The sequence below is a fragment of the Cricetulus griseus genome, chromosome 6 (genome assembly GCF_003668045.3).
Source record: "Cricetulus griseus strain 17A/GY chromosome 6, alternate assembly CriGri-PICRH-1.0, whole genome shotgun sequence".
In the NCBI taxonomy this organism is placed as follows: Eukaryota; Metazoa; Chordata; class Mammalia; order Rodentia; family Cricetidae; genus Cricetulus; species Cricetulus griseus.
This window is the reverse complement of record NC_048599.1, coordinates 56,865,298-56,890,520: the sequence shown is the minus strand read 5'-3', so window position 1 is coordinate 56,890,520 and position 25,223 is coordinate 56,865,298. Positions and strand designations below refer to the sequence as shown.

General features: G+C 47.3%; 1 protein-coding gene across 5 annotated transcripts in view; it reads right to left on the bottom strand.

The window, feature by feature from the left end:
* Nucleotides 1-25,223, bottom strand: part of Frmd5 (FERM domain containing 5) — a 273,476-nt gene that overhangs the window by 6,851 nt on the left and 241,402 nt on the right. For 4 of the 5 annotated variants that reach the window (XM_027422012.2, XM_027422007.2, XM_027422010.2 and 1 more), the window contains 8 exons: nucleotides 22,689-22,786; nucleotides 20,493-20,616; nucleotides 17,253-17,340; nucleotides 8,882-8,970; nucleotides 4,084-4,147; nucleotides 3,579-3,670; nucleotides 1,840-1,914; nucleotides 390-458 (listed from right to left, as the gene is read on the bottom strand). In XM_027422012.2, the coding sequence (XP_027277813.1) occupies nucleotides 390-458; nucleotides 1,840-1,914; nucleotides 3,579-3,670; nucleotides 4,084-4,147; nucleotides 8,882-8,970; nucleotides 17,253-17,340; nucleotides 20,493-20,616; nucleotides 22,689-22,786 (699 nt within the window). The remainder of the gene's footprint in view (nucleotides 1-389; nucleotides 459-1,839; nucleotides 1,915-3,578; nucleotides 3,671-4,083; nucleotides 4,148-8,881; nucleotides 8,971-17,252; nucleotides 17,341-20,492; nucleotides 20,617-22,688; nucleotides 22,787-25,223) is intronic. The other variant, XM_035446800.1, reaches the window with a different exon arrangement.

Genomic DNA, 25,223 nt, shown 5'->3' with positions numbered 1-25,223 from the left:
GTGAGCCTATTGGGTTTGAGGAAGGCAGGGTTCCAGAAATGTACAATTTATGAACACATGGGGTTATATGAGACTTTCTGTAATGGAGTAATTTCAGAACAGCTAAGTGTCAATGCTCTGCAGCATCTTTCATGTCTGATCCATGTTAAGGCTGGGGAGGGTTGAGCAGAACTGCTGAGTGAGGTGCCCCCAGCTCTGCCCTTGTGTTGTTAAAGGGTGCATGCCTGTGCCTGTGTCCAGGTGGACACAGGGCCTTTCCTTCTTCTGACCTCTGCCTCCTTTCTTCTGGTATCTGTTTTGGCCAGAAGTTTCACAGAGCTTGGCTTGCTAGGTCTTTTGAGATTCTGGGATCTGATTTGGAATTGGTTCAGAAGTGCCCAGCAGCGTACCTGTGTATTTCTGGTGGCTCCCGTTTGATCTTGGCACTTGACTCCATTACTTCCTTTGCAACCCGGCCGCTGTTAAAAGATAAAATAAAAATAAACAGGAAGAAAGGAGACAGGGATCAGGATTAGGCTCCAAGATCTTAGGTGCTCTGGCGTCTGCCTTACCCAATCCCCCAAGGCTTCAGCCACTGCAGGTTTCCTTGATGCTGCAAAGACTTCTAGCATGCCATGATGGCTTAACTTATCTCTTCATCACTAGAGTCTCTGGGGTCCCCCTTCCCCCACTTTTTTTGAGACAAAGTCTCTATGTAGCCCTGGCTGTCCTGGAGCTTGCTGTGTAGATCGGGCTGGCCTTGAACTCACAGATATCCTCCTGCCTCTGCCATTGCTGGAATTAAAGTCCTGAGCCACCCATGCCCCCCCGAGACAGGGTTTCTCTGTGGCTTTGGAGGCTGTTCTGGAACTAGCTCTTGTAGATCAGGGTGGTCTTGAACTCACAGAGATCCGGCCTGCTTCTGCCTCCCAAGTGCTGGGATTAAAGGCATGTGCCACTAACGCCCGGCCCCAGCTGCATTCTTAATTATGAAAGATTCCTCTGGTCTCATGCATCACCAGGAAAAAGCCCCAAACCCCTCAGAAAGGGGACACACAAAGAACAACTGTCATGGTTCTTGTTTTTCTGCAGCTCTTGTGATGGCTAACTCCTAGATTATGTTGCAATTGGAAATGGCAAGTGTGTGAAAGAAAGGTTCCCCAGTCACACAATTAAAAAGCCTTAGCTCATACTATACCCTCCCAGGAGGCTCTGAGCCATTGGACATCCTGAGTTATGTTTTAACTTTAGATTACTGTGCTTAAGAGATCTAGAAAACAAAATGCCTCTAGCCTGTAAGCCCCACTTGCCCAGATAACTTGCTGGAATGCTGGAGGCTAGTCATGTAATTTCACTTCTCTAAACAAGCTTAGTTGCCTCAACTGCACAGGATATGCTTGATCACATGTAGGTGGGAGGTACATAGGCAGGCAGGAAGTATGTCAGGATGTATGCTTGTCCCTGATTGAACACTGGTGGGAAGTATGTAGCCTTGTGGGTTTTGCCTTTAGAAGCCCCTGACTGATGTAATTTGATGCCACCCTCTGGGAATCATGGGTAAGGACCTGGCCAGTGTCTATTGTCCTGCCCAGTATTTAATAAAGCTTGCTTCAAATTTGGCTCAAGAATTGTGGTAGTGGTCTTGTTCTCACCCAATGGGATTAACACCACGAGGGAAGAAGAGACCTACAGACAAGCAGCTAGAGAAGAAGAGGGTAAAAGGCTCAGGAATTGGGAGTAACCCCAGGGCCTGCAGAGAGCTCTGGTCTCTCTGTTCTTGAGGATAAGGCACATGGAGACTGCTCTCCAGAGAAGGGCCTGGAAAGAGATCTAGAATGGCTACTTACTGTCACTATTTACCTGTATCGGAACCGGCTCCCTTTAAAGAATAGATTGCTGCTGGACACTGTACGGACTTGACTTGACTTCTCCAGCCTATGGCAAAGCAGAGTTCAGAGTGACACATGGCTCAAACCACCTGACAGGCTGACAGAAGATGGGCAGGGAGCTCCCTGCAAAGGCTAGGTGAACTTTCCTTTCAGGTTCAAGAAAAAGCCCTCGGTAGTCTGCACTGGGTGCTGCCCACCAGGAGGAACACTTAGCAACTGAGTGGCCACACATGGATTTGAAAACAAGTGTTTGTTCCCAGGACACAGATCAAAAACAAAAGTACAGGGCATAAGTTGCTTCCTTTTGTATGAGGTTTGACAGAATGGGGATGCTTCGGAATCCCCAGGGCAACGAGAGCTTAGTGGGAGCCAGCCCCTGTCTGGGTGGGGCAGGGGACCCCATCTCTCCTGAGCTGCTCCTAAGTCCCACCCGCAGGAGTTTGTCTCTCAAATTTGCTTCTCTCTAGGTTAATGTAACTGAGTTAAAGCTAGGAATTGTCCTCACAGGTGCAGGGAAGATGGTAGCCCCCGCCCCCACCAGTCTTCTTGGCTGTCTCAATAGCAGGGAGATTCAAGCTTGCTGAAGTATCTCCCTAGTGTCCCCCTCGGAAGGAAGCCTACTCAGGGTAGAATGCACACTGCCTGTTCAGTTCACCCTGGTGCTAGTATCAAGTGCACAAACGAGTATTAAGGACTGAGAACGCCTTCACAAGACATAGCTCTGGAGCTGTGGCCCTGGCAATGGCAGGAGATCAGTTCTGTTGGCTGGAGTCAGCTCATTGTCACTGCAGAGAGCAGTCCTGATGTTCCCAAACTCCTTCCGGATAGTAGAGGGAGGATCTAGCTTGTCAGGGCATTTGGTGATAGTAAGGGTCACAACTGGAGTCCATCACACACTGGTGTTGTTGCAATACACTTTGTTTTTTCCTTGACACAGGGTCCCAAGTAGCCCAGGCTATCTTGAAACTTACTTTGCAGCTGAGGAGAGCCTTTAAACCCATCCTTACGCCCCCAGCTCCTGAGAGTTTGGATAGCAGGCATTTGTTACCATGTCCTGCTGATGCAATGCAGAGTACTGAACCCTACGCCTCATGCTTACAAGGCAAGCACTCCAACATATGAACTGCATTCCCCGCCCAGAACATCTATTAAAACACAGGTCATAAATTTGTTTTTAAACAAAACCAAGGGCTTTGGTGAGTTATTTCCTTGGCATCACCTCAGCCTCTCTGGTCCATTTCTTTGTGCACTGATGCTTTTGCAACCACTTTCTTTAATCAGCGAGAAGTGGATACAGAAGACTCCCAGACTCCTCCAAGCTCTAAGCTCTCCGGCAAGCATAGTTACCTCTAGCCCAAACCTAGCTTCTCAGTAGCAAGCCAAGTGGCCACCATCTTCAGCTCTGAGCAGCCCACCAGGAGGGGGACCCCAGCGTCTCCCTAAGACTGAGGTCTGAGGTCAGGATGCTGCTCTGATTGTACAGGGTCTTTCATGGAACGTTTGTCCTCTAGGCCTTCCTGGGTACCACAGAGGCAGTGACTGAAATGAACACACCCATTGGGCTGTCCCAGCTTGGGCTCTACTGCCACCCCAACACCAGAGTTACTCTGCTGGTTTCCTGTTTCTCATGGTTGGCCTGCCTCTCCTCTGAAGGTAGCTTAGTGGCCCCAATCTTTGATAAAGACAGTCCCTATCACACGTTCTACTCACTTGTAGAAGGCTTGATTCTCAATTCCACATTTCCAGAGGTGCTTACAGGCTTCTGGAGTTGGAGCGAAATATGTGAGAATAATTTTTTTTTCCTGTAAAAAATTCCATAGAGAAACAGCTGAGGTGGATGGAAAAGGCCAGGACCCTGTGTCCTGTGCTGCTGGAGCCCTTGAGAAGCTGGCTAGTTAGAAGAGGGGTTCACATCAGTGACCACCTCACCTGGCTAACCCGACGGAGCCCTTGGTGAGAAGCAGAGCGTCCCTGGGCATTCTCTGTGGGAAAGAGAACCTCATTTGACTGTTTCCTTGAGGCAGGCCTCTCCTGAGTGGATCTTCTGGGTGCCATTGGCATCTCCAGGCCTTCCCACCCCTACATACCTTGACCTTTGCCTTAGCCAAGGAGGCAGCCCCCCTCCCTTCATCCGGACTCCTTACTCTTGACTCCCTCAACGAGGGACTGTCACAGTGCCCCAGCTTTCCCTGAAGAGAAGGAAGCCAGCACTCACCTCTTTCTGACTTACATATAAATAGAAAGTCTTTCCTTCAAATTTCAGCTTGGTCACCTCATTCCTAGAAGCACAAAGATAGGACCTGTCACCTGGCTGTGGGCTGCTCATTCACAGCTAAGTCGTAGATGCCCAGCCCACCCGACTGGAAGAGGCTCCAGGCACAGACACAATTTTAGCCAAAATTAGAACTGAAAACAAGACAGTAGCGCAGTGGCCTTAGAGAACAGTCATTGGGACAGTTCAACCCACAGTTTTTCCAGTCAACCACACCGTAATATCGGGGTGATAGGAGGCTTTCGGGCTCATCAACAGTGGCTGGAAAAGGGAAACATTTGCATGGGAAGTGAGTGCAGGTAGAGTGGGGTCATTTCCGGATTTGATTCATAATACAGGTGTATTATCTGATGGGAATGTCGAATAGAAGATGCCACAGGTAGCTGATGAGGCCAAAGTTGAAGATAACAGCAAATAATGAAATACAATGCATCCAGGTTCTGAGGGAGCCGAGTCTTTCAGGTGACTGTGCCACTGGATGGAAAATGCAGTTTAATGCAGACAGATGTCAAACAATCTCAAGGAAGGGTGGGGCAACATACCAAGAAGAGAGAACAGATTACATGGAACAGTCATGCAGCGTACTGACCAGGAAAGGGGCTTAGGGGTTATTGTAGAAAAATCCTTGAAGCCACCAGCCCAGTGAATGGCTGCAGTAAAAGAGGCAAACAGGATACTGGGGTACGTCACCCGTGGGACAGACACAAATCAGAAGAAGTGACATGGTTACTGTACATGGCACAGCCTACACCTCATCTCCACAAACTGCTTTCAGCCTTGGTTACATTTACAGAGTGGGAGAACTACCTGGGACTTATTTGGATGTCCCTGAGAGCCACAAGACTAGGCCTCCCCACTGGCCACTCCGGTGTGCCCAACTCGGGGACTGATACCCCATTGGAGATTTTATTTTTCTGCCTGAGACCCCTAAGGAGATGATGCACATCTGCCATCAGTAGCCTACTTCCTGTCACCTCTAGGGCAATTTCCTCAGGATCCTAGGAAGTAGCAAAAATGCAAAAATAACCAGATACCTGGTTTATGGCTGTATAACATGGGTGCAGAGAGATATGACTTGTTCGCGCTGAGAAGTCATGGCTGTGTCAGAGGGACATCTTACAACTTCCCACTACAGAGTTGAACTAGTACAAGCCTCTGTATCACCTCTCTCGTTTGACCAACCCACCACCAGTCTTATACTCAGGTAGAATACAATGAGCATACAGCCTCCAACAAGTGTGGTAAAGAAAGAGTTTTCTTTTCTTTTTTGAGACAGGGTCTCATTGTGTAGCCCAGGCTGTCCTGGAACTCTATGTAGACCAGACTGGCCTTGACATGTAGGTGATTCTCCTGCCTCTTGATTCCTGAGAACTGAGATTACATGTGTGTTATCACGCCTGGCCTATGAGGTTTTTTTTTTTTTTTTTTTTTTCTTTTGAATGTGAGGCTGGGTTTACATCTATGATTCTGAAGTTGAGACAGGAGGAGACTTTCTGGGGAGAGACGTTCCTGCGAGAATGAAAAGTGAGGATCACTCAGGGACTTCAGTGTCTAAGGATGACCTTTTTTCTAGACACGAGACAACTGCTCTGGTGGGGATGAAACCCTTTCAAGGAACACTAAATAGCCCAGAGACTTAGGCAGCAAAGGACCCACATAGGGGTGACTGTGGCCCAATCCTGTCCCCAGCATTTTTCTGAGAAGCACTGTGTTGGCTAGGAGACATTAAACCCTCACATCGTCACAGAAAGTACACTGAAGGGAGCTGACTTGGGGGAGCCTAGGACTCCAGGATACCAACTGCCTTGTGAGTGGGACAGCGCCACTGTCTGAGTAGTCTCCTGAGGGCCTGTTAATCACACTGCCATCCTCCACAAGAGAGATCTGGGTTAGGAAGATGTCTGGTGTCTGCGTCACTTGAGTAGGGCAGGGCAGGAAGAGATGACTACAGAGAAGAAAACTCATGAGAAAACAACTCTACTCAGACAATACTTCATTCTTGTAGAGAAGGTAAAGGAAGCATGAGAAGGACCAAGCTTCCCTAACCAAATTCTCTTGGACCAAGGGAAGCCATGTATCTAACCTCTTTGTTGGAAGAGCTAGCCAGTGTAGACACGGCAGGGTGAGGCCCAATACGGAACTGAAGTCACCGGGGCTCAAACTGTGCTCTCTCACATGTCTCACATGTCCACCCTAGCTTTGGATTTTTAGATTTGTGTGATTAATATGGAGTGCCTGAACAAGTTAGGGAGCCAGAAAGGGCCCATGATAGAGGGGAGGGAAAGAGGCCTTGGGGTGGCTAAGTAGACCATGTTTGATATGAACGTGTGGCAGGGGGAGTTCTGGGAGTTAGAGTGGTAATGGGGATGGGTGATGGAGAGGAAGGAGGGGATGCGATGGGATAACCAAAACCTTAGCATGTATGGAAAAAACCTTATGGAACACCACTACCTTGTAAACAAATTTTAAATATACTTTTTTGTTAAAAGAGTTGGAACTGAGGTACCTTGTTTGGGTGGATAATTCTTTCCCCAAAGACATGGGCTATTAAATGAAAATTTTAGTGCCTAGTATCTCCCTATTACGTTTTGGTTAGGGAAGCTCCCAGAAGCATCAAAACAACATAGGCTATTATTATTGCCAGTGCCCTTGGTTGTCTACCATAACCATATGGTAAGGTCCTATTGCTCAAGATACAGCAAACTTTGGTTGCAGGACAGAGAATTCAAGCTGGAATCGACCCAGAAACTTCCTTCTGGGTAGCTTTTGTAGTGCCCAGAGGGCAGAAGAGAGTTAGGCAGTGATGATAGACCCTGCAGCTACAATACTAACCTGTGTCAGGCAGGATGTGTCCACTGGTGCCCAATAATGGCATGACTGTTAGGGCATGGCCAACTGCTTTCTGATTGGATTTGAGGCCTGATCCATAGGAATGCATGCCTGGTGCTGTAAACCTAGACAAAAGCCCATGCCCGATGAGGTCGCAGGCTCTGCTACTGCTGTTTTGCTGGACCAACCTGTTGTCACACTGTTCTCTGAATATTTATGTTTGCACCCTTAGGTCGGTGTTCACTCTTGGTCCATGGAGCTGCTTTCTGCAGTAGTTTCTGCAGAGATTCATAATTGGTCAGAGTGTAGAGAATAAGGGACTGCCCAGCTTTAAGTGCTCATCTGTATCCACTCTGCAAGGCTCAGGGAACATAATGGAAGAAAAGGTGGGGAGTATGTAAGAGCCAGAGGATGGGGAGGGGTGCTGTAAAACCATGCACTCATGTATGCACAGCACAAAACCTGCACAAGGTCAAGCTGGCCAGTAAGTTCAGCACAAATGGGGGAGGGGTACCTGAGGATCCAACACTAGCTGAGGACCTCTGGCCACTGATGACTGCTGTGTGTGTGTGGGGGGGGCATTTTTCTCTGGGGATGTTGCACATGCCGGCAGCGCTAATTAGATTCTGGGTTATATTTAGAATAGAGGAGGGAGGCTGCTGGTGAGATGGCTCAATGAGAAATCAGGTCCTGTTGACATGAGTTCAATTCCAGGGCCCACGTGTTAGAAGGAGAGACAGACTCTGAAAAATTGTTCTTGGACCATCACATGTGTGCTATGGCATATGTACCCACTGCATACAAAATAAATAAATGACATAAAAAATTCATTACTCGGGCAGTGATGGCATATGCCTTTATTCCTTGTACTTGGGAGGCAGAGACAGCAGATCTCTGAGTTGGAGGCCAGCTTGGTCTACATAGTAAGTTCAAGGAAATCCAGGGCTAGGTAGAAAGATGCTGTTTCAAAACAAAACAAAACAAACAAACAAAATCAAAACCAAAAAAAGGACAGGAAGGGGTAAGAGACATGTGTGGTGGTCTTAGGGAATGGTGGGAGGGGTTGGTGTTGATATTATCAAGACTTCAAGATACACTGTATGTATATACAAAATTGTAAAATTGTCAAAGAATAAAAATATTTTTAAGAAAAAAGTTACAGGCTCTCAATTCTCAGAGTATTTTGATGAGGCTGACAGATGTGTGTATGGGTGGGGCAGCAAATAAGTCCTAAGGTGGCCAAATGTCAATCAACACAAAGAAGCCCAAATAAAACAAGGAGGGGAAGCAATGTGGGCAGCTACAACCAAGGTAGTGGTTCGTGCTTGCTAGATGTGTCAGGGGAGAGAGAGGGGAAAGGTGAGGATGTGACTCTTGGAGGCTGAGGACACTTAGCCCTAAAGATGGAGATGCAGGAGATGGCAGCATCTGAACGCTTGTAGACTAAGTGCCCACAGAGGGCTACTGAGGAGGGTGTTTTGTATATCATAGGTGACATTTGTTCCAGGGTAATTGTCTATGAACCTCTTCCTTGATAGAGGAGTGACTGCTTTGGGCCATCTGTTGAGATGTTCCTGAATGACCTTAACTATGCTGACAGTGGCCCTCAGCAGGTGATGAACCCAAAGACTTAGTTCACTTGGGAACTTCCCTTTTATTGGGTACAGTTGCAGGTTTCCCTAGAAATCAACCCCTAATACCCTTTCTGTTGGCTCTCAGGGACACTCTTTTGAAAGAACAGGATCCCTAGGAAGAGATCACTACCTTGGTCAGTTTCCATTCTCAACTCAAGGCTTTGGAGAAGGCTGCAAACCATAACTGCCCATCACAGACAAAGGACATGGGTACCATAGCCCCTCCCCAGTTAGTGATGCATAATGAACGTGTTTTGGAGATGAAGACAGATACTCACCACTTAATGAAGTGGACCCTCTTGTTTCCTTGAAGAACAACAAACCCGAAAGGAGTAAAGGCCAGAAATGCTGCATTTCCTGACACATCCTGTAATAGAGAAAGACTTCTCACTGGGACATAGAGATGTAGCCATAGAGGAGAAAGGGTGGAAACACATTGTTCTAATTCTAGGGTGGTGGCAAAAACCTTTAATCCCAGCACTCAGGAGGTGGAGGCAGGAAGATCAGAGGTTCAAGGTCACCTTTAGCTGTATATAGTGAGGTTAAGATCAGTCTAGGCTGCATGAGACCCTTGTCTCAAAACCCACACCCAGGATATTTATAGGAGAAGGAGGACAACTTTTAGTAGGTCACAGTGGGATGTGCAGGGCATTTAAGAGCACAAGACCATGGCTTGAGTTCCAGCCTTGCTGTTTGCCAGATGAGCCTCAGAGTTCTGTATCTGGACAATAGACACCAATGTCAGCAGGCCAAAGACAATGTTAAGACTTTGTGTATTGCTGGTGGGATTTAAAATGGTATGGTCACTTTGGGAAATAGTTGGGTAGTTTCTCCAAATGGTTAAATATAGAGTTACCTCATAACCCAATAATTCCCCTTTTAGGTATATGCCCAAGAGAACTGGAACATGTCTATAGGTGTGTGAATGCTAATAGTATAACTGTTTATAGTAGCTAAACAATGTGAGCAATTCAATCCAGCTTGAAGAGTAAAATGTTCAATTGATAGGCAAAAAAACAAGTGGTAAATGGTGGTATACTGGATTATTATTCAGCAGTTAAGAGGAAGGAGGTCATCATATATACAGCAGGACTGAACCTTCAAACACCATGCCAAGTGAAAGAAGCCAGTTATAAAAAAATGATGCTGAATGGTTCTGTTTATACATAATGTTTACAACAGGTAAATCCATGAACACAGAAAGTGTATTATAGGTTGCCAAGGGCTGGAGGGAAAGGGAAGTGGGGTATTGACCAAGAGTGGACATGAAGTTTCCTTTGGGCAGGGGAAGGGGGTCATAAAAATATTATAAAATTAGTTGGTGGTGGTGACTGTGAATATACTAAAAACCAATGGACTGCACACTTAAAAGGGTAATTTTATGACAGGTGACGAGTGTGTGTGTGTGTGTGTGTGTGTGTGTGTGTGTGTGTGCGCGCGCATGTGTGCACGCGCTCGCATGAGCAAGGACACTCTCGTTCGTGTTGTGTAACTGTTACTAATCAGGTCTGTAATCCTAGCTACTCCCAAGGCTGAGGCTGGAAGATCCTAAATTAAAGGTCTGCCTAGCTTACAGAGTTAAGTTTAAGGCCAGTCTGGGTAACTTAGCAACTTAGAAAAGAGGGTTGGGATGTGATTCATTGCTAGAGTACTTGCCTAGTGTATGCAAATCCCTAGGTCCAATCTTGACTATTGCTAAAACAAGACAAAACAAAAATTTGCCAACAGAGTCAGGTTATCATTGTCTTGGTATATGTAATACCAAGGGGTTAACGCCTTAAGGAAGTTTAGATGAAGACAGTGCAAGGCAGTGACGTGGGTCCGAGGGGACATAAGGCTATGGTGGAGGGAAGTACATGTTTACAGGGATGAGAGGTAGGGAGGGTGTCCCATCAAGCCTTCTGAGACACAGAGAAAGGCCTAGAAGGAAGAGCAGCTAGAGGAATGGGAGGGTCAGTCCTGGATTGAGTTGAGGGCATGTGTCAGAGAAGCAGTGAGGGGTGAGGGTGGCTCTGAGGGCCTCTGATACTTCCACCTTTGCTAGTGCATCAGCAATTGGCAGAAAGGTACCTGCGCCATGGCCTGTTAGGTCCAGGTCTGGTTGCCCTGCATGACTGTAGCCAAGTCCTTTAACTTCTCCACATCTTAGCTAGAGCTGTTACCTCAGGTGTTCTGTGTAACAGATGGTCAGGTACACTAATGGCTGCATCAACAGAAGTATAGTTGCTAAGGCTGTTGAACTTTAGGCAAAACCCTAACATTTGACTTTCTCTTGCTGACAGTTTAAAATTTTCTAGTTAGGAAATGGGTTTGGGAAGCCAGACCAAAAAGGAAGTCTTGGAGCAGAAGAGTTGGATGGTCACGGACCTGATGGGGGCAGAAGGGAGTGAGGCCCAGTGAATGATATCCCTCGGGCACAGCAAAAGCCAGAATGGCTAGTGCCTGCCAGGTTGTATGACCCAGACACCCTCAGATGGCCTCCCAGTGAGGGCAGGGTTGGAGCTGTGGGGAACAGCCTCTCCTGATGGGACTGGCTTATTGGGAGTGGTGAGTGTTTTCGTCAGGATTTCTGTCACTGGGATAAAAACACCATGACCAAAAGCAACCTGAGGAGGAAATGGTTTATTTCAGCTTACAACTCTCAGGTCCCTGAGAGAATTCATTACAGGAACTCAAGGCAGGAGCCTGGAGGCAGGAACTGGAACAGAAACCATGGAGGGGTGCTGCTTCTGATTTGCTCCCCAAGGCTTGCTCAGCTTGCTTTCTTATACAACCTGGGACCACTCCCCACCTCCAGTGGCACTACCCTTCCACACCAATCACTAATCAAGACAATACCCACAGACTTGTCTACAGGCCAGTCTTATGGAGGCATTTTCTCAATTAAGATTCCCTCTTTTCAGGTATATCTAGGTTTGTGTCAAGTTGTCAAAAACTAAGCAGCACAGGTGGTGAACTTATAAATCCTGATAAGAAGCAATTAATTGCTAGGTGTGGTGGCACATGCTTTTAATTCTAACACTCGGGAGGCTGAGGCAAGTGGATCTCTGAGAGTTTGAGACCAGCCTGATCTACAAAGCCAGGATATATAATACTATACAGAGAAACCCTGTCTGGGAGGGAAAGAGAGGGAGAGAAAGAGAGAGAGAGAGAGAGAGAGAGAGAGAGAGAGAGAGAGAGAGAGAGAGAGAAAGGGGGGAAGACAAGGGGGGAGAGAGAGAGGAAGAGGGAGAGGAAGAGGGAGAGAGGGATAGATAGATAGATAGATAGATAGATAGATAGATAGATAGATAGATAGAGCAATTCTCCGAGAATTGTAGATCCACAGAGGTAAACAAGAGCCACGCCAGGCCCTTGCACTCAGCACCCACAGTATTGAGTTCAGCCACAGGGCTGGCTGCTTGTCTCTGTCATGTGGGCTTCAGGGACCAGCACAGAGTGGGACCTAGAACTACAGTGAGAATCACATCCACACTGGAATGGAAGTATAAGTAGAAAGCCCATTCTGGAACATTCCAGTCTCTTCAGTCTAACATGCCATTCTTGGTATTTGCCTGTGTGGTGGTTTGAATAAGAATGGCTCTCCTAGGCTCATAGATCTGAATACTTGGTCATTAGGGAGTGGCACTATTTGAAAGGATTAGGAGGTGTGGCCTTGGAGGAAGTATGTCTGGGGGTGGGCTTGGGGGTTTCAAAAAGCCCATTCCAAGCCCAGTGTCTGTCTTTTCCTGATGCCTGTGGATCTGGATGAACTCTCAGCTCCTTCTCCAGCACCAAGTCTGCCTGTGTGCCACTGTGCTCTCCACCATGACGACAATGGACTAAACCTCCGAAACTGTAAGCAAGCTCCAATTAAATGCTTTCTTTCGTAAGAGTAGCCTTGGTCATGTTTCTTCACAGCAATAGAACAATGACTAAGACAGCCTGTCCTCAGGGTTTGTATGCCAAGTAACACTTTGCATGGCAGAGAAAGGAATGAAGACAAGGAGAGAAGTGTCCAGTTATTGCCCCACAGTCTTCCTTCTTAGCAAGCAAGAGTCTGCCTGTTCCCTTCCCATCCCAGGGAATCAGGACCCATAGGACCGAGCCTTTCCTGTATCTAGGAGGAAAGGAAATGGATCCTGACATCTTTACAGTTCGTACGGCCACTCTGCATCTCCTGACAGAAAGACGTAGTTCTCTTCTGCTGCTGTGCGATAAGAAAGCTTGTGGAATCTTCAGACTTGGTTTAGGGACCCTGGATCTATTTCTCATTTGCTCTGCGACTGACTTCACACCCCAGCTGCTTCACTTGTGAATGTGGGACACTGACGAAGACCTAGAAGAACACTACCAGCTTGTTTAAGAGGCAGTCTGACTGCCTCAGTGCTATGGCATGGCCAACAGTGTTCTTGGAGAGGAGACAAACTTGTTCATTTCCTCTGTTCCAGACAGGGTCTCATGTGGTCCAGGCTTGTCCTAAATCCTTGTGTGTAGCCGAGGGTGGCCTTGATCTTCTGCTCCTTTGCCTCTGTTGCTGAGTGCTAGGATTACAGATTTATTTATTTATTTAGTTAGTCTGGGTTTACATTAATTTTTATATGATTATTTCAGAAATCATTTAGGTCTGTGTCTTGTCTGTATGGGAACTGGTGGTGAGTGTGCTTAGCTCTTAAAGTTCATCTCTGTAGAAGAAAGACTGCAGGCAGGGATTGCAAAAGCATAGCCTTGAGACCAGACAACGCTGGCTTCCAGTCTTGGTGCTGTCCTCACTGGGAACTTCCGACACATTAGTAGGAACCTCCTTGGCATCTCCAATCCCTCTTACTCTCTTTTAAATCTGCACTCCAAGGTCTGGTGTCTTGGTTTTAATGTGAGGGGGTGACAGACTCTTGGTAGTGACACATGAAGATCGGTAGATAATCTGAGGACCTGACACATGTGGGCTCTCAGGAAGTGTCACCAACAGGCCTCAGAATGAAAAGGCTGGACATCTGTGATGGAGGTACCCCCCTCCTCTAACGCCTTAGCAGGGCAGCCCCATCAGAACCCACAGTACTTAGTTTTGAAAGACCCAAGGCAAACAACTAGCCTCAGGGCTAGTTTGAATGGAACAAGATGGCGACTCCTGAATTTGGAGAGGAGTCAGGGAACAGGCACCACAGCAGGCCCTTCTCTCTTCCAGCAGTTCTAGTCTTGGGCTTCTGCCAGGACCTGGGTGGGTAGTGCAGGTTGTGGCACAGTGGAGGATGGCCCTGTGCAAATTTGGGGCTTGGGTGCTCTGGCTCCCTAGCCAGGGTCTGTAGGAGTCCCTCCTTCTGGTCTTAGGACCAGACAAAGACACTCTGGCAGGAGGAAACCATCAGCATACACAGGACCAATGTTAGCTTCTTAATCAGTCCCGGAGAAGAGAGCTGGGCCGGAGCATTCTGCTCTCATTTAATTATCAAAATGATTCCTCTTCTGTCCTCCCTGGGGCTGCATGCCCCAGATTCCCTGGGCCCAGTAATTGCCTCCCTGTTAATAGAAATCATCAGTATTTATTACCCTGAGTGTGCCAGCTTCTTCCAGCGCTCCTTGTAGCAACATTAAGGGGAGTGCTTGGTAGCACATCACTCAAGTGAGGCTACTTAATGATAAGAGTGAAGACTCCTGAATTGCTCTCTGCCTCGGAGGACTGAGGAAACATGGCCAAGGCCTAATAAGAGGATCTGAGGGTCATGTGTGGAGTCTGCAGTGGGGCCCTGACATGACCCGGATGAGGAGGATGCCCAGGTCTGGGAATGTGGGATCAAAGTCCAGTGAGGTAGCTGCCCTTCCCCATTCTGCAGAGCAAGTCTCTCAGGTGTCTCTCTTATTATATAGCTGCAATGGAAATGATCCAAGTTCAATTTTTTTGCTCTGCCTCCCAGGTCCTTGTGAACTTTGACTTTATAGCACACCAACTTTCTTTCTTTTTTGGTTTTTTGAGACAGGGTTTCTCTGTGTAGCCTTGGCTGTCCTGGAGCTCACTCTGTAGACCAGGCTGGCCTTGAAGTCAGAGATCTCCCTGAATTCTGGGATTAAAGTTGTGTGCCACCACTGCCTGGCTACATCAACTTTCTTACCTATAAAACAGGGAGACTAGCACCCATCCTAAGGCTGGCTAAAGAGTCAGTGAAAAATAACATGAAAGGACCCAGTAGCTCTAAATGGGAAGTGGACTATGCTCAGTCTCTCCTCCCTCCCTCAGTTCCAGGAGGAGGACCACACACACAGAACAGAGGCTTCAACCTCTGGGTGCCCATGATGGACAAACTTGTCCAAGTCAAGGCTGCATCAGGAGTCCAAGGTCCTGGAGTGCACATGGACTTAGGCTTTCAGACAGTGGCTCCCGTGGGCAATAACAAAAATCCTACCTGAGTTATGTCAGCTGTCATGCTCAGGGACACTGCCTGCCTATTTCTGCGTGCTGTGACTCTAACCCTAACCCTCTCATGTTGGCCTCAAGGGGACTGGAGTCTAACACTGAGGTGATCTGGCACCTAATGACCACCCCCCTCTTTCTGTGTGTGTGTGTGTGTGTGTGTGTGTGTGTGTGTGTGTGTGTGTGTGTAAACTTCAGGACAATTTTTGTATATTAGGGAAGGCTGCACTTCTGCAACAGCTGTTTTTTTGAGGTCTTAGAATGGCTTTCCAGCTCAGGGGTAAGTGCCTGCACACCTATTGCTTTCTTAGTCATAGATTTGAAGAGTGGGGATCAGAATCTAACAAGGCCCCAATAGTTGATGAGGACTGGAGCTTAGAGCCAGATGTCCCCAAACACTTCTCTCCTATGAGGTCCCCCTGCTGCCTGCTGGAGTGTCTAAGCAATGGACAGAATTGCTAAAATGATTTTTTTCTCCAGACAGGGTCTCACTGTGTAGCCTCGACTGGTCTGGAACTCACTATGGAAACCAGACTGGCTTTCACTCACAGAGACTCACCTGCTTCTTCCTCCTGAGTGCTGGGATTAAAGGCATGAGCCACAAGCTTGGCTAATGTGTGTGAGACCCAGGCTGGTCTCAAACTACTGATCCTCCTGCCTCTGCATCTTCAACATATCCTACCAGTAAGCACCATCATGAGAAACCTAAACCACTTTTGTTACTCACAGGACACATTTAGGAAGCCTTGCTAATTTTTTTCTCTCCCTGAGACAGGATTTCTCTGGGTAGTTTTAGAGGCTGTCCTGGAACTCACTCTGTAGATCAGGCTGGTCTTGAACTCACAGAGATCCACCTGCCTCTGCCTCCCGAGTGCTGGGACTAAAGGTGTGTGCCACCACTGCCTGGCACTAATTCTTATATCATCTATAAAGTCTGTCTAAGTGTGTGGATATGCTCCATGACTTCTGAGAGCATAGGCCTATCTGGCAGTGAGTTACACAGTGGACAGGGAATTAGGTGGAGGGAGGAGGTTTGCGTTCCAGAATGTCCTCCAGCATTTTATTACTTCATAGGCAAAATGAAATCACCTCACCAGGGCTTTGCCCCTGTGCCCCTTAGTTTTCATCGTTTGTTATACATTGGATTTTATCCCCCTGTAAACAAATTCAGATGTTGAAGTCTTAGTTCCAAGTACTGGGGACAGGATCTTCTTTGGAGGTAGGGTCTTTATAGAAATTAAAATTAAGTCAAGGCTGTGAGATTGTGCCCAACTCCAGTTTAACTGGCAACCTTATACAATGGGGGAGATTTAGACATGGACACAGCAGAGGGGAGTTGATGGGACGACCCATGATGTAGGAGGATGGCCATCAAGCTGGAATGGGCTGGAACAGATGCCTCTCTTAGGGCCCTCAGAAGGAACCAACCCATCAGCACCATGGAGTCCCCTTCCAGCCTCCAGCACACAGGCAATGCGTCTGCATGGAACACTGTTTGGAACACCATTACAGTGGCCCCAGGAAAGGAACACATCAACTCTTGTTACCGCGTCACCTCACCTATGAGGAAAAAGATGCTGATCTTGCTCTCAGTTTTAGGGTTGTTGGAACTGCAGCCTCTCCAGGAGGAAATAGTTGCATAGACGAGGTAAAACAGAGGCAGTGACCAGCATGTCAAAGCAACAGGGACATGAGCTGTGGTGGGGGGAAATGGCCAGAGCCAGGAAATGCTGTGGGTCTCGCTGCTCTCAGGGGCGGGCTCACCAAACTCATCTCGGAAATGCTAGGAGCACGTGAGTAATTACAGAGGTTTCCCAGGCACCGTGGCCCTGGTGTGTTCCTGCTTCACCCTCCCAGGTACATAATGGAATCAAATGTGATTCCATTGCGGTCCCATGGGGTGACTTGTGTCACTGTAGTCAATAAAACCCACTCTTGGGAAGAAACTAGATTACGGGTCAGTAAAGGGTGGACAGCTGCTGAGTGATTGCTGATTGCTGCCTGTGGGGAGCTCTCCACATGTCCCCTCGATTCATTTCCACCAAATTACCCCCAGCTGCCAAAGCAGGCCACCGGGTTTGGATTTGTTATTTAGATTGCCTTTGCCTGGAATCCTCTGACAGTGATGTGGAAGTGTCTGATCCAGAGGTTTTCACATGGCACGGTAGAGGCACTCCTGTACACTGAAGGGCCTTGGGTAAAAGCACCCCATGCCTTGCTGGGGGGGGGCATAGCCAGTGAAGTCACCCATGGGGGTGTCTTACCTTACATGGGTGAGGGTCCACTCCGTAGGTCTCTAATGTCTGTGCCTTTCTTAAGAAATTCAGCTCTGATGTTGCTGGTGTTTGACCACTGGAATGAAAAGGAGATGGTCTCAGGGCTCCCATCCCTCAAGTTTCCCAGATGTGAGCTCCCTGGTAAGAAGTGGTCAGCTGGGCAGACCGGGCTCTCTGGTGCAGTAGCTGCAGTACCCTGGAAGCCCAGCGGCTTATTACATACAGTTGATCAGTCACGTGGGATTATTACAGACAGCTGAATAGAGAAGTCAGACTTAGCCTACTTGGTAGGAGCAACCTCTGTAGGAGAGCCATGTTCAGGCTGCTAATGTCTGGGGGAAGAAAGCTATAGCGAACATTTTCTTGTGCACATTGTCAGTATTTTCACTGGACCCTGAGGAAGGCTCTGTATCTCTTTGGGCCTCAGCCTGGGTAGGGGGAGGCTTTGCTACTCTCATGGGGAAGAGGCATAAAAAAAAAAAAAAAAAAGATGTGATCAGAGTAGGCCCCACTCTTCCATTTTTTCCATAGTGTTCTCCTGTTTGGTTGTAGAGCAAACTTTAGAGTCTCAAGTCTAAGGTCAAAACTCAGCGTGAGGGCTGGAGGGTGACTCTGTGCGTAAGAACACTGGTTGCTTTTCTAGAGGATCTGGGTTTGCTCCCAGTACTCACATGGTTGCCCACAACCTTCAGTAACTCTAGTCCTAAGGGCTCTACTGCCCTCTACTGGCCTCAAGAGTGCAGTGCAGGGCACACACGGTACATAGACATCCATATGCACAAATAAAAATAAAGAACTAAAAACAAAACTCAGTGTGAAACAGGCTACATAATGAGTCAAGTGGGCTTAGAGCCAAGAGCAGGGAGAAGTAGGGACAGCTCTGAGGCTACAGATTTCCTGAAATACATACGAAGCCAGACATACTTGGGAGGCAGAGGAAGGGAGTCAGGAGTTTAAGGCCAGCCTTAAGTGCACATAGAAAGTTTAAGGCTAGCCTGGACTATATGAGATCCTGCCTCAAAAAAACCAAAAGTCAAAATTGAATCAAAACAAATAAGCAAGCAACCATCATTGCCCCAAAGGCAACCTATGTGAAAGGGTTGTGTGACCCCAAGGTTGAGAATGACTGCAGTAGGAGATGCTGCTATGATTCTACACTCTATAGCTCTGTGTGCACAAATGCAAACAAGCCTGCTCTAGCCATCTGAAGAGGCCGTGGCACTGCCTGCCTGCCTGCCTGCCTGCCTGCCTGCCTCCTGGAAGGTGTAGATGAAACCACCTTGGAGTCAGTTGTGGTAGCGCTAGCTCTGGATTCCTCTGCATGCAGAGTCCTGGAAAAGCAGACCAAGCGTGAGGTGAGGAGGGCAGCTTGTGAGGTCAGTAGCTCTGATGGCTGGCGGGCAGGAACAAAAGTTGTCCATTACTAAATTTATCATTTGCCTAAAGTCATATGGCCAAGCAGGAAGTAAGCCCACCCAAGCGAGAAGCAGGCCAGGCTCCCTGCGGTATCCCCGCTGAAGAGGCTGTTGTCCCTCGGCTCTGAAACGTGCCAGCCTCTGTGCTACTTCTGGAAAGTCGATCAAGAAACAAGTCCAGAGCCTGTGCCCAAAGGAACTGTCAAGTTTGCAGAAGTGAAGAAAACTCGGACATTTTATACTACAGAAGCAAGGCAGAACCCGAGATGCAAGGGGAAATTTGGAAAATGACTTTCAGGAGCATCTTCATTCCAAGTCTAAAGGAATCCACCCCTTGAAATCCATTAATCTCAGGGGTTTTCTCAGGTATCCAGGAGCTTCACAGAAGCCATCATTCCTGGAGGAATCCCTTGCCTTGAACTACCTTTGTGCAGAAATTTCCCCACTCCTCCGACATCTTACCCTCTGGGCAGCCAGCATAAATCCTTCACCTCTGAATGGGAGCTCACAAGCATCTGTCGTCTCGATTTCTAACCACAAGGGGTCACCATTTTCCTAACAGTGACAGGACCAACCACTGGGCTGTGCTCTGAGAAGACTGGAAAAACCCAAGACAGGAGCCTGCCTGGTCACAACAGACACTGACAGTCTGTTCGAAAATGGTGAGGCGGCTTTGGGTTCCGTTCATTCCTAGAAGCTTTGAGTGAACATGAAGGTTTTGGGGGCAAGGTTGTGGTGCGGTAGACTCTGGTTTAAATTCAGTATTACTAACAGCACCAGCTCCCACCCCAGCACAGTCCTTCCTCAGAGCAGGAAATTAAATATTTGTAATGAATATAATCCCATTCTTATCCACTGCCCAATTTCCAATTCTGTTACAGACCACATAATTTCTTTGATTTATTCCCTCCAATAATACTTTCCCATGAACGATTCATGGCGTGGCAACAATTTGTGGCTTTCTTATCTTTGCTTCTTTTTAAAGGGTCTTAAAAAATGAACAGAACCCACAAGGAAACCCATGGTTTTATCTAACTAATATACTGAAAATAAACAGAAATAAAAATAAAACACAATTCCTTATTTTAAACGTACTTTAAATTTAATCTTTTATATGTTGGTTAAAACATTTTTTTTGATTATTGCTTAATTGTCCTAATAAATCCAAAGTCCTAAAAGTTGAATGAAATTGTAACATATTAAAACGGCGACCCGGCTTCTGGTTAGTCCATAGCATTCTAACACACATAGCTTCACTTCAGGTAGTCTATTCTTCTGGGAAACCTGTGTTCTAGCACGATGCATGAATTTGGAGCCCCCTGTACCATTGCTCTTTAAAGTCACTCGCCGCAGAAAAGCCTGTTTAGTGTGGGTGAAAGGCTGCATCAGTGCTGTTTATGGTTCTGCATAAGCTGGGTAGGCTAAACCAAGCTGAGGAATGCAGGGCTCCGTGGGCATCAGCCGCTGCAACCCGGGTGCAGGTGTCCCACAGCGTGCTGAGGCTGCAGTCTCTAAACCACAGCACTGGCTGGAAGTCAGCTGGGCCCTGTGCCCATCCAGCTTAGCTGCTCAGCTTCTGAGATCAGACAAGGTAGGGCTCATTCAGAAAGCTGTGGCTGCAGACTGCTCTAGGTGAGGAGATTGGCCTCACTGAGAGGAGGCTGTGCTGTCAGTGGATCCCCAGTGGGAAATGGGACGCCCCAGGGTCACCAGTACTGGGAACATCAGTGTGTGAGCAAGTAGTCTTGAGAGCAGAGGATGCAGCCAGGAGCTATGTGCTCAGTGGCCTGGGCCCCAAGCAAGTGTCACATACCTGAGTTCAGTCTTGTGAATCTCAGCAATTTTCTTTTCCAGTTTCTCTGAATGTTTTGGGAAAAATTGGAACTTGGAGCTGTAGCCTTCAGGGTGCTTTCCTGGGTCATAATCACCTATCTCCGCTTTTCGGAGGCAGGAAAGAGAAAAAACAAAAAACAAAAAAACCAAGATTAACACATGGCTTGGAGGCCAAACAACGAAGCAGACACTGAGCTTGGCCCTTGGCTGGCAAGAGGGCAGGCACACAGGGAGCAGCTGTGTGCCTTCTTTTTCCTGCTGTACACAGTAGGTTGATATTCAAGTCAAAGCAGAGATAGTAGGGCCCTGCGCTCTGAGTTCACAAGTAAATTTGCAATATGGACCTCAGTCATTCAGCCACACGGGAAGTCTTGGGAGCCATGATTTGTACGGTAGCATCAAACAGTGAGCTTGGTCAGGAAGACAGGACCTCCTGTGCTCCAGGTTAGATACCTAAATCCCACCCCAAAGATTTTAGTAGGGACAAGAGAAGTTGCTGACTGAGTCTCGATTCCAATTTAGACTCATCCCTCACACACGGAACCAGATGAATACATTCAGTGTTCATGGTGGGCTCACCAGGCAGACCTGCCTCTGGGAACATGGCTAAAACAGTGACGAAGTGCAGGAGCACCAGATTCTAAGGCTGGTTTTCCAATGCTGTGCCCAGTGCCATGCCTACAAAGTTCATCTCTAAGGCTGAGGGGTCTCAGGGAGCTCTTAGGAACACTCTTTCCTTGGTGCTCTCCCAGTCAGAAGCCAGCTTTCTCCACATGTGGTGCCCAACTAAAGGGTATCCCAACAAAGGAAAGAGGAACTTCCAGCAGCTTGCTGGCTGTCTCTTTCCTTCTCTTGGAGAGTCACATGCTCTTCAGTTGAGGCAGAATGAATACTGGGAGGAAAACAAGGTCCCTGTCATAGCTGAACACAGTGCTCTGGGCTTGTGTGTCCCAATGCCAATTATGGCTCCTTCCAAGTTACTCAGGGCTAAGTGTGGTGGTGGTAGATGTCTGTAGCCTCAAGCATTGGGGAGTCTGAGGCAGAAGGCTCACTTGAGCCCAAGAGTTCAAGATCAGCCTGGACAACTTAGTGAAACCATATGTTTAAAACAAGCAAACAAAAATCTAATCAAACTCCAAATTCCAAGGAATTTTTTTGTCATTTAACAAGAGATCTTGTTCCTTGAGGTATGAGTGACCTTGACCTTGAGATCATTTACTTTTATTTTATTTGAAAAGCTTCAAGGGGAAAATATTGGTGTTGGTGACTAAATTTTTTCTGAAAAAAAAAAAAAACAACAAAACAATATAATTATCAGGGTGGACATGAGGAAAAGACTAGAGTTTAACATTGCAAGCAGAGCAGGCCAGCTTCCTCTTTATAAAAGAAAGAGGGACTCTCTGGGTATCTCTGGACACACAAGCACCTGCTCCACTTCCCGTTGGCTGGTACTGAAATGGCACTCTCAGAGCCAGAGCCCCCAGTGGGCTCACTTTCCTCCTTGTACCACAGGTCTGGTATTTTTCCTGCCAGCGAGCTCTTTGCAGATCCTCCTTAAGTTGCTGCTGAGAGTTCCCTGAGTCACAATCAAGGGTTCCTGTTTTTAATGGGAACTTTATGGTTTTAGGTCCGGATGATCCTGTTGTTAATAACAGTTTCAGACTGGAGGATTAAGAAGATTCCAAGGAGTGGCACTTGAAAGGCCTCAGCATTTCATGAGGGAAGGGCATGGCAGGTCCCAGAGCCAGTCTGGGAATCAGCAGCAAGAAGCTCAACTCTTCCTCAGGAAATGGCTTCTCACTTGAGCATTCGTGCAACATAGAGCATTCTCTGCTGAGAGGTCTACAAAACAGACACCAGAATCCCATCATGCCTCACACTCTGGCAATTTGCATGAGAGGGTGGGGACAAGTGACTGATTACTCTTCAGCCTCACAGAAACATTAACGTGCAGGGTACAGGACAAGATTAAAATGATGACTCAAGGGGCTAAGTAATGAGACCTTGGGTGCAGGAGGGCTCTGGGCTTTTTGACTCTAGACAACCCAGGAAAAATCCTTTAACTTGCTTCAAGTTAGAAGCTGTTTTGATCTAAGAAGTTGTCATCTGTTATAAATGGAATAATGTAATCAGGACTTAGCGTGAAAAGCAAATTTATCCTGTCCAAAGTCATTACCTTGAAGGATATAGGCAGCTAACAAGGCGGCATCCGACGTTTTACAGAGGAGACGGCCATGGTAGAGATCCCTTTTGATCTGCAGGAAGACTAAGTACCTGCAGAGAAAACAGCGAATGAACTAGAAAGGATTGCTTTGATTGCTTTAAAGACATAAATATGTAATATAAGCCTATCAAAATCTTTGTCAGGGCATTTTTTCCTACATTAAACTTTTTTTTCAGACCACAGAACAAATACATTTTCCATTTCCTTGCAGGCTCTCAGGTACTTCACTCTGAACTATTAATTGTTTAAGGTTCAGATCAAAACAACTTATCTGTTTCCTCTATAGTGCAACATAGACATATTACTCCCTGGCAAAAGCACCTCCCCCTTTCCCCTGGCCCTCCCCCCTTACTCCCCCTCCCTCCGACCACCAAAGTGCTGGGATCTGGAGGGAACCAGCCCCTGCCAGTCTGATACAATCGAGAAAAACTGTGCCATCAGGGATGAGGAAATAGGGCCCGCCTTGGGCCCTATTAAGAGTGGAATGGTGGGTGAAGGCATATGTCAAGGAAAGAGTTCAGCCTACGCTGGGCATTAGAATCTGTCCCCCTGTAGGTTATTGGCAGAGGTCAATCAGATCTCTTCAAATCCAAATAAAAAGGAATAAGCGAGGGGCTAGAGAGATGGCTTGTGGTTAAAAGTATATACTGTTCATGAGGAGGACCTGAGTTTGGTTCCCAGCACCCATATTGGATGGCTCATACAACCCATTGGTAACTCCAGTTCCAGGGTATCTGACATCTTGACACCCTCTTCTGGATACTGCAGGTACTTGTACTCACATGTGCACTCCTGTGTGTGTGTGTGTGTGTGTGTGTGTGTGTACGAGAGCACATGCTCCCAGGTAGTAAACAAACGTGAGAAGTGGCTCTCATGTAGGAGCAGAAAAGTAGGTGCTTGTGGCCAACATCTTTTAGAACAGAATGTATATGTGAGGCAAGGTATCAAGACAGGAGCTAGTACCTGCACGGAATACCTGTCTGCTGGGGCAGACGCTGTATTATTCACATCTAATATCTCATTTAATTCTTACACTACACTTTGAAATAGGCACTATTATTACCTTCACCTTTTCCAGATAAAGCTGAGGCTTTAGTGGTTTTCTCCACAAACACACAACTAAATGGTAAAAAGCCAGATCCAAATTCACAACTTCGGGACTCCTGGCCCTGGCTCTTTAACATTGCATTCATTATACTGCGCTCTGAGACTGCAACTGCTCTGTAGTTTCTTAAGCAGTTGGATCGCCTCTGACACAGTGGGATGGAGCTGACAGTTTCCCATTTGGAAGTGTTTTTTTTTTTTTTTTTTTTTTTTTTTTCCAGAGTGCCGAGAGGTGAGCATACTCTCACAAATCAACCGACAAGAGCCAGCCTAAGGCTATGAGGCGAGGTGCATCTGTTCCTTGAGAGGGTCCTCTCTTCCACTGGCTTCGTGGCCAGGAGGCACCTGTGGTGGTTTAAAAACACATCCACTGATCCTTCATACTTCATTTCATGAGATCCCCCTGAATTGTCACCTTGTAGGGGCTGGCCTTAGTGATTCACTGTCAGTAACAGAACAAAACAGTGATTGTCTCATCAGTCATCACAGCTGCTTGCTCTTTCTCTTGGACCATTCACTCTATCTGATGATGCTTATGCTGTCCTACAGAAAGGCCCATGGGGAAGAGGGACACTTTCTGCCAACAGTCACATGAAAGCCCTCAGATGAATAAAGTCCCAGCTGGTCCATGACTGATCCTGAGCCAGAGGCTCCTAGCTAAGCCACCCCTGGACTCACCGACGGAAGTTCTGACATGGCCTGCTACTTTAAGCTAAGGTTGACGGTTCTTTGTTAGACAGCCATACATGACTACAGCATCCCTGGCAGAGCAAGGAGTAATGGAACTATAGCGTAAGTCCCCTCAGTTCCACTAATTTCCACCAGCAGAATTTAGGACTTCCTTGGATAACTGGTTCCCTGTTTTACATTCAGTCTGAATTACAGGTCCAGTTAATCATGTAAAAATGCCCAGAGAGAAAGAGAACCATCAACAGTGCAACTTTTGGTGGAAGTAGGAGAGTGAGTTCTGGGCTTAGAGAACAGATAATCAGTCAAGGAGCTTTCTTACCTCTCCTGGGGTCTTGCTACTCCAAGTATAGCCCCACACCAGCAATATTGGCATTATTTGGAGCCTGCACCTTTTACCAAGCTCCTCACATGACTTGCATATAAGAGGCAGAGTCCTAAGAAATGCCAAAGTATCCCCGTGACCACATCAAGACGTGGTCCCTCCCTCAAACCAAAGGGAAGGTGAGGACTTCCGTCTGGGAGTTTGTAAGAGCCCTTCCTCTCCTCCACCAAACCCACTTGGCCCTAACTTTGGCCAAGAAAAGCTGGCATCGTGCAGAGTGAATAATTAAGATGGATCTATCAAATCCAGCTTGTCTGCACTCTGCTTCCCACAGTGAAATGCCAAACGGTGTGTGGGAGAGGCGAGCGAGC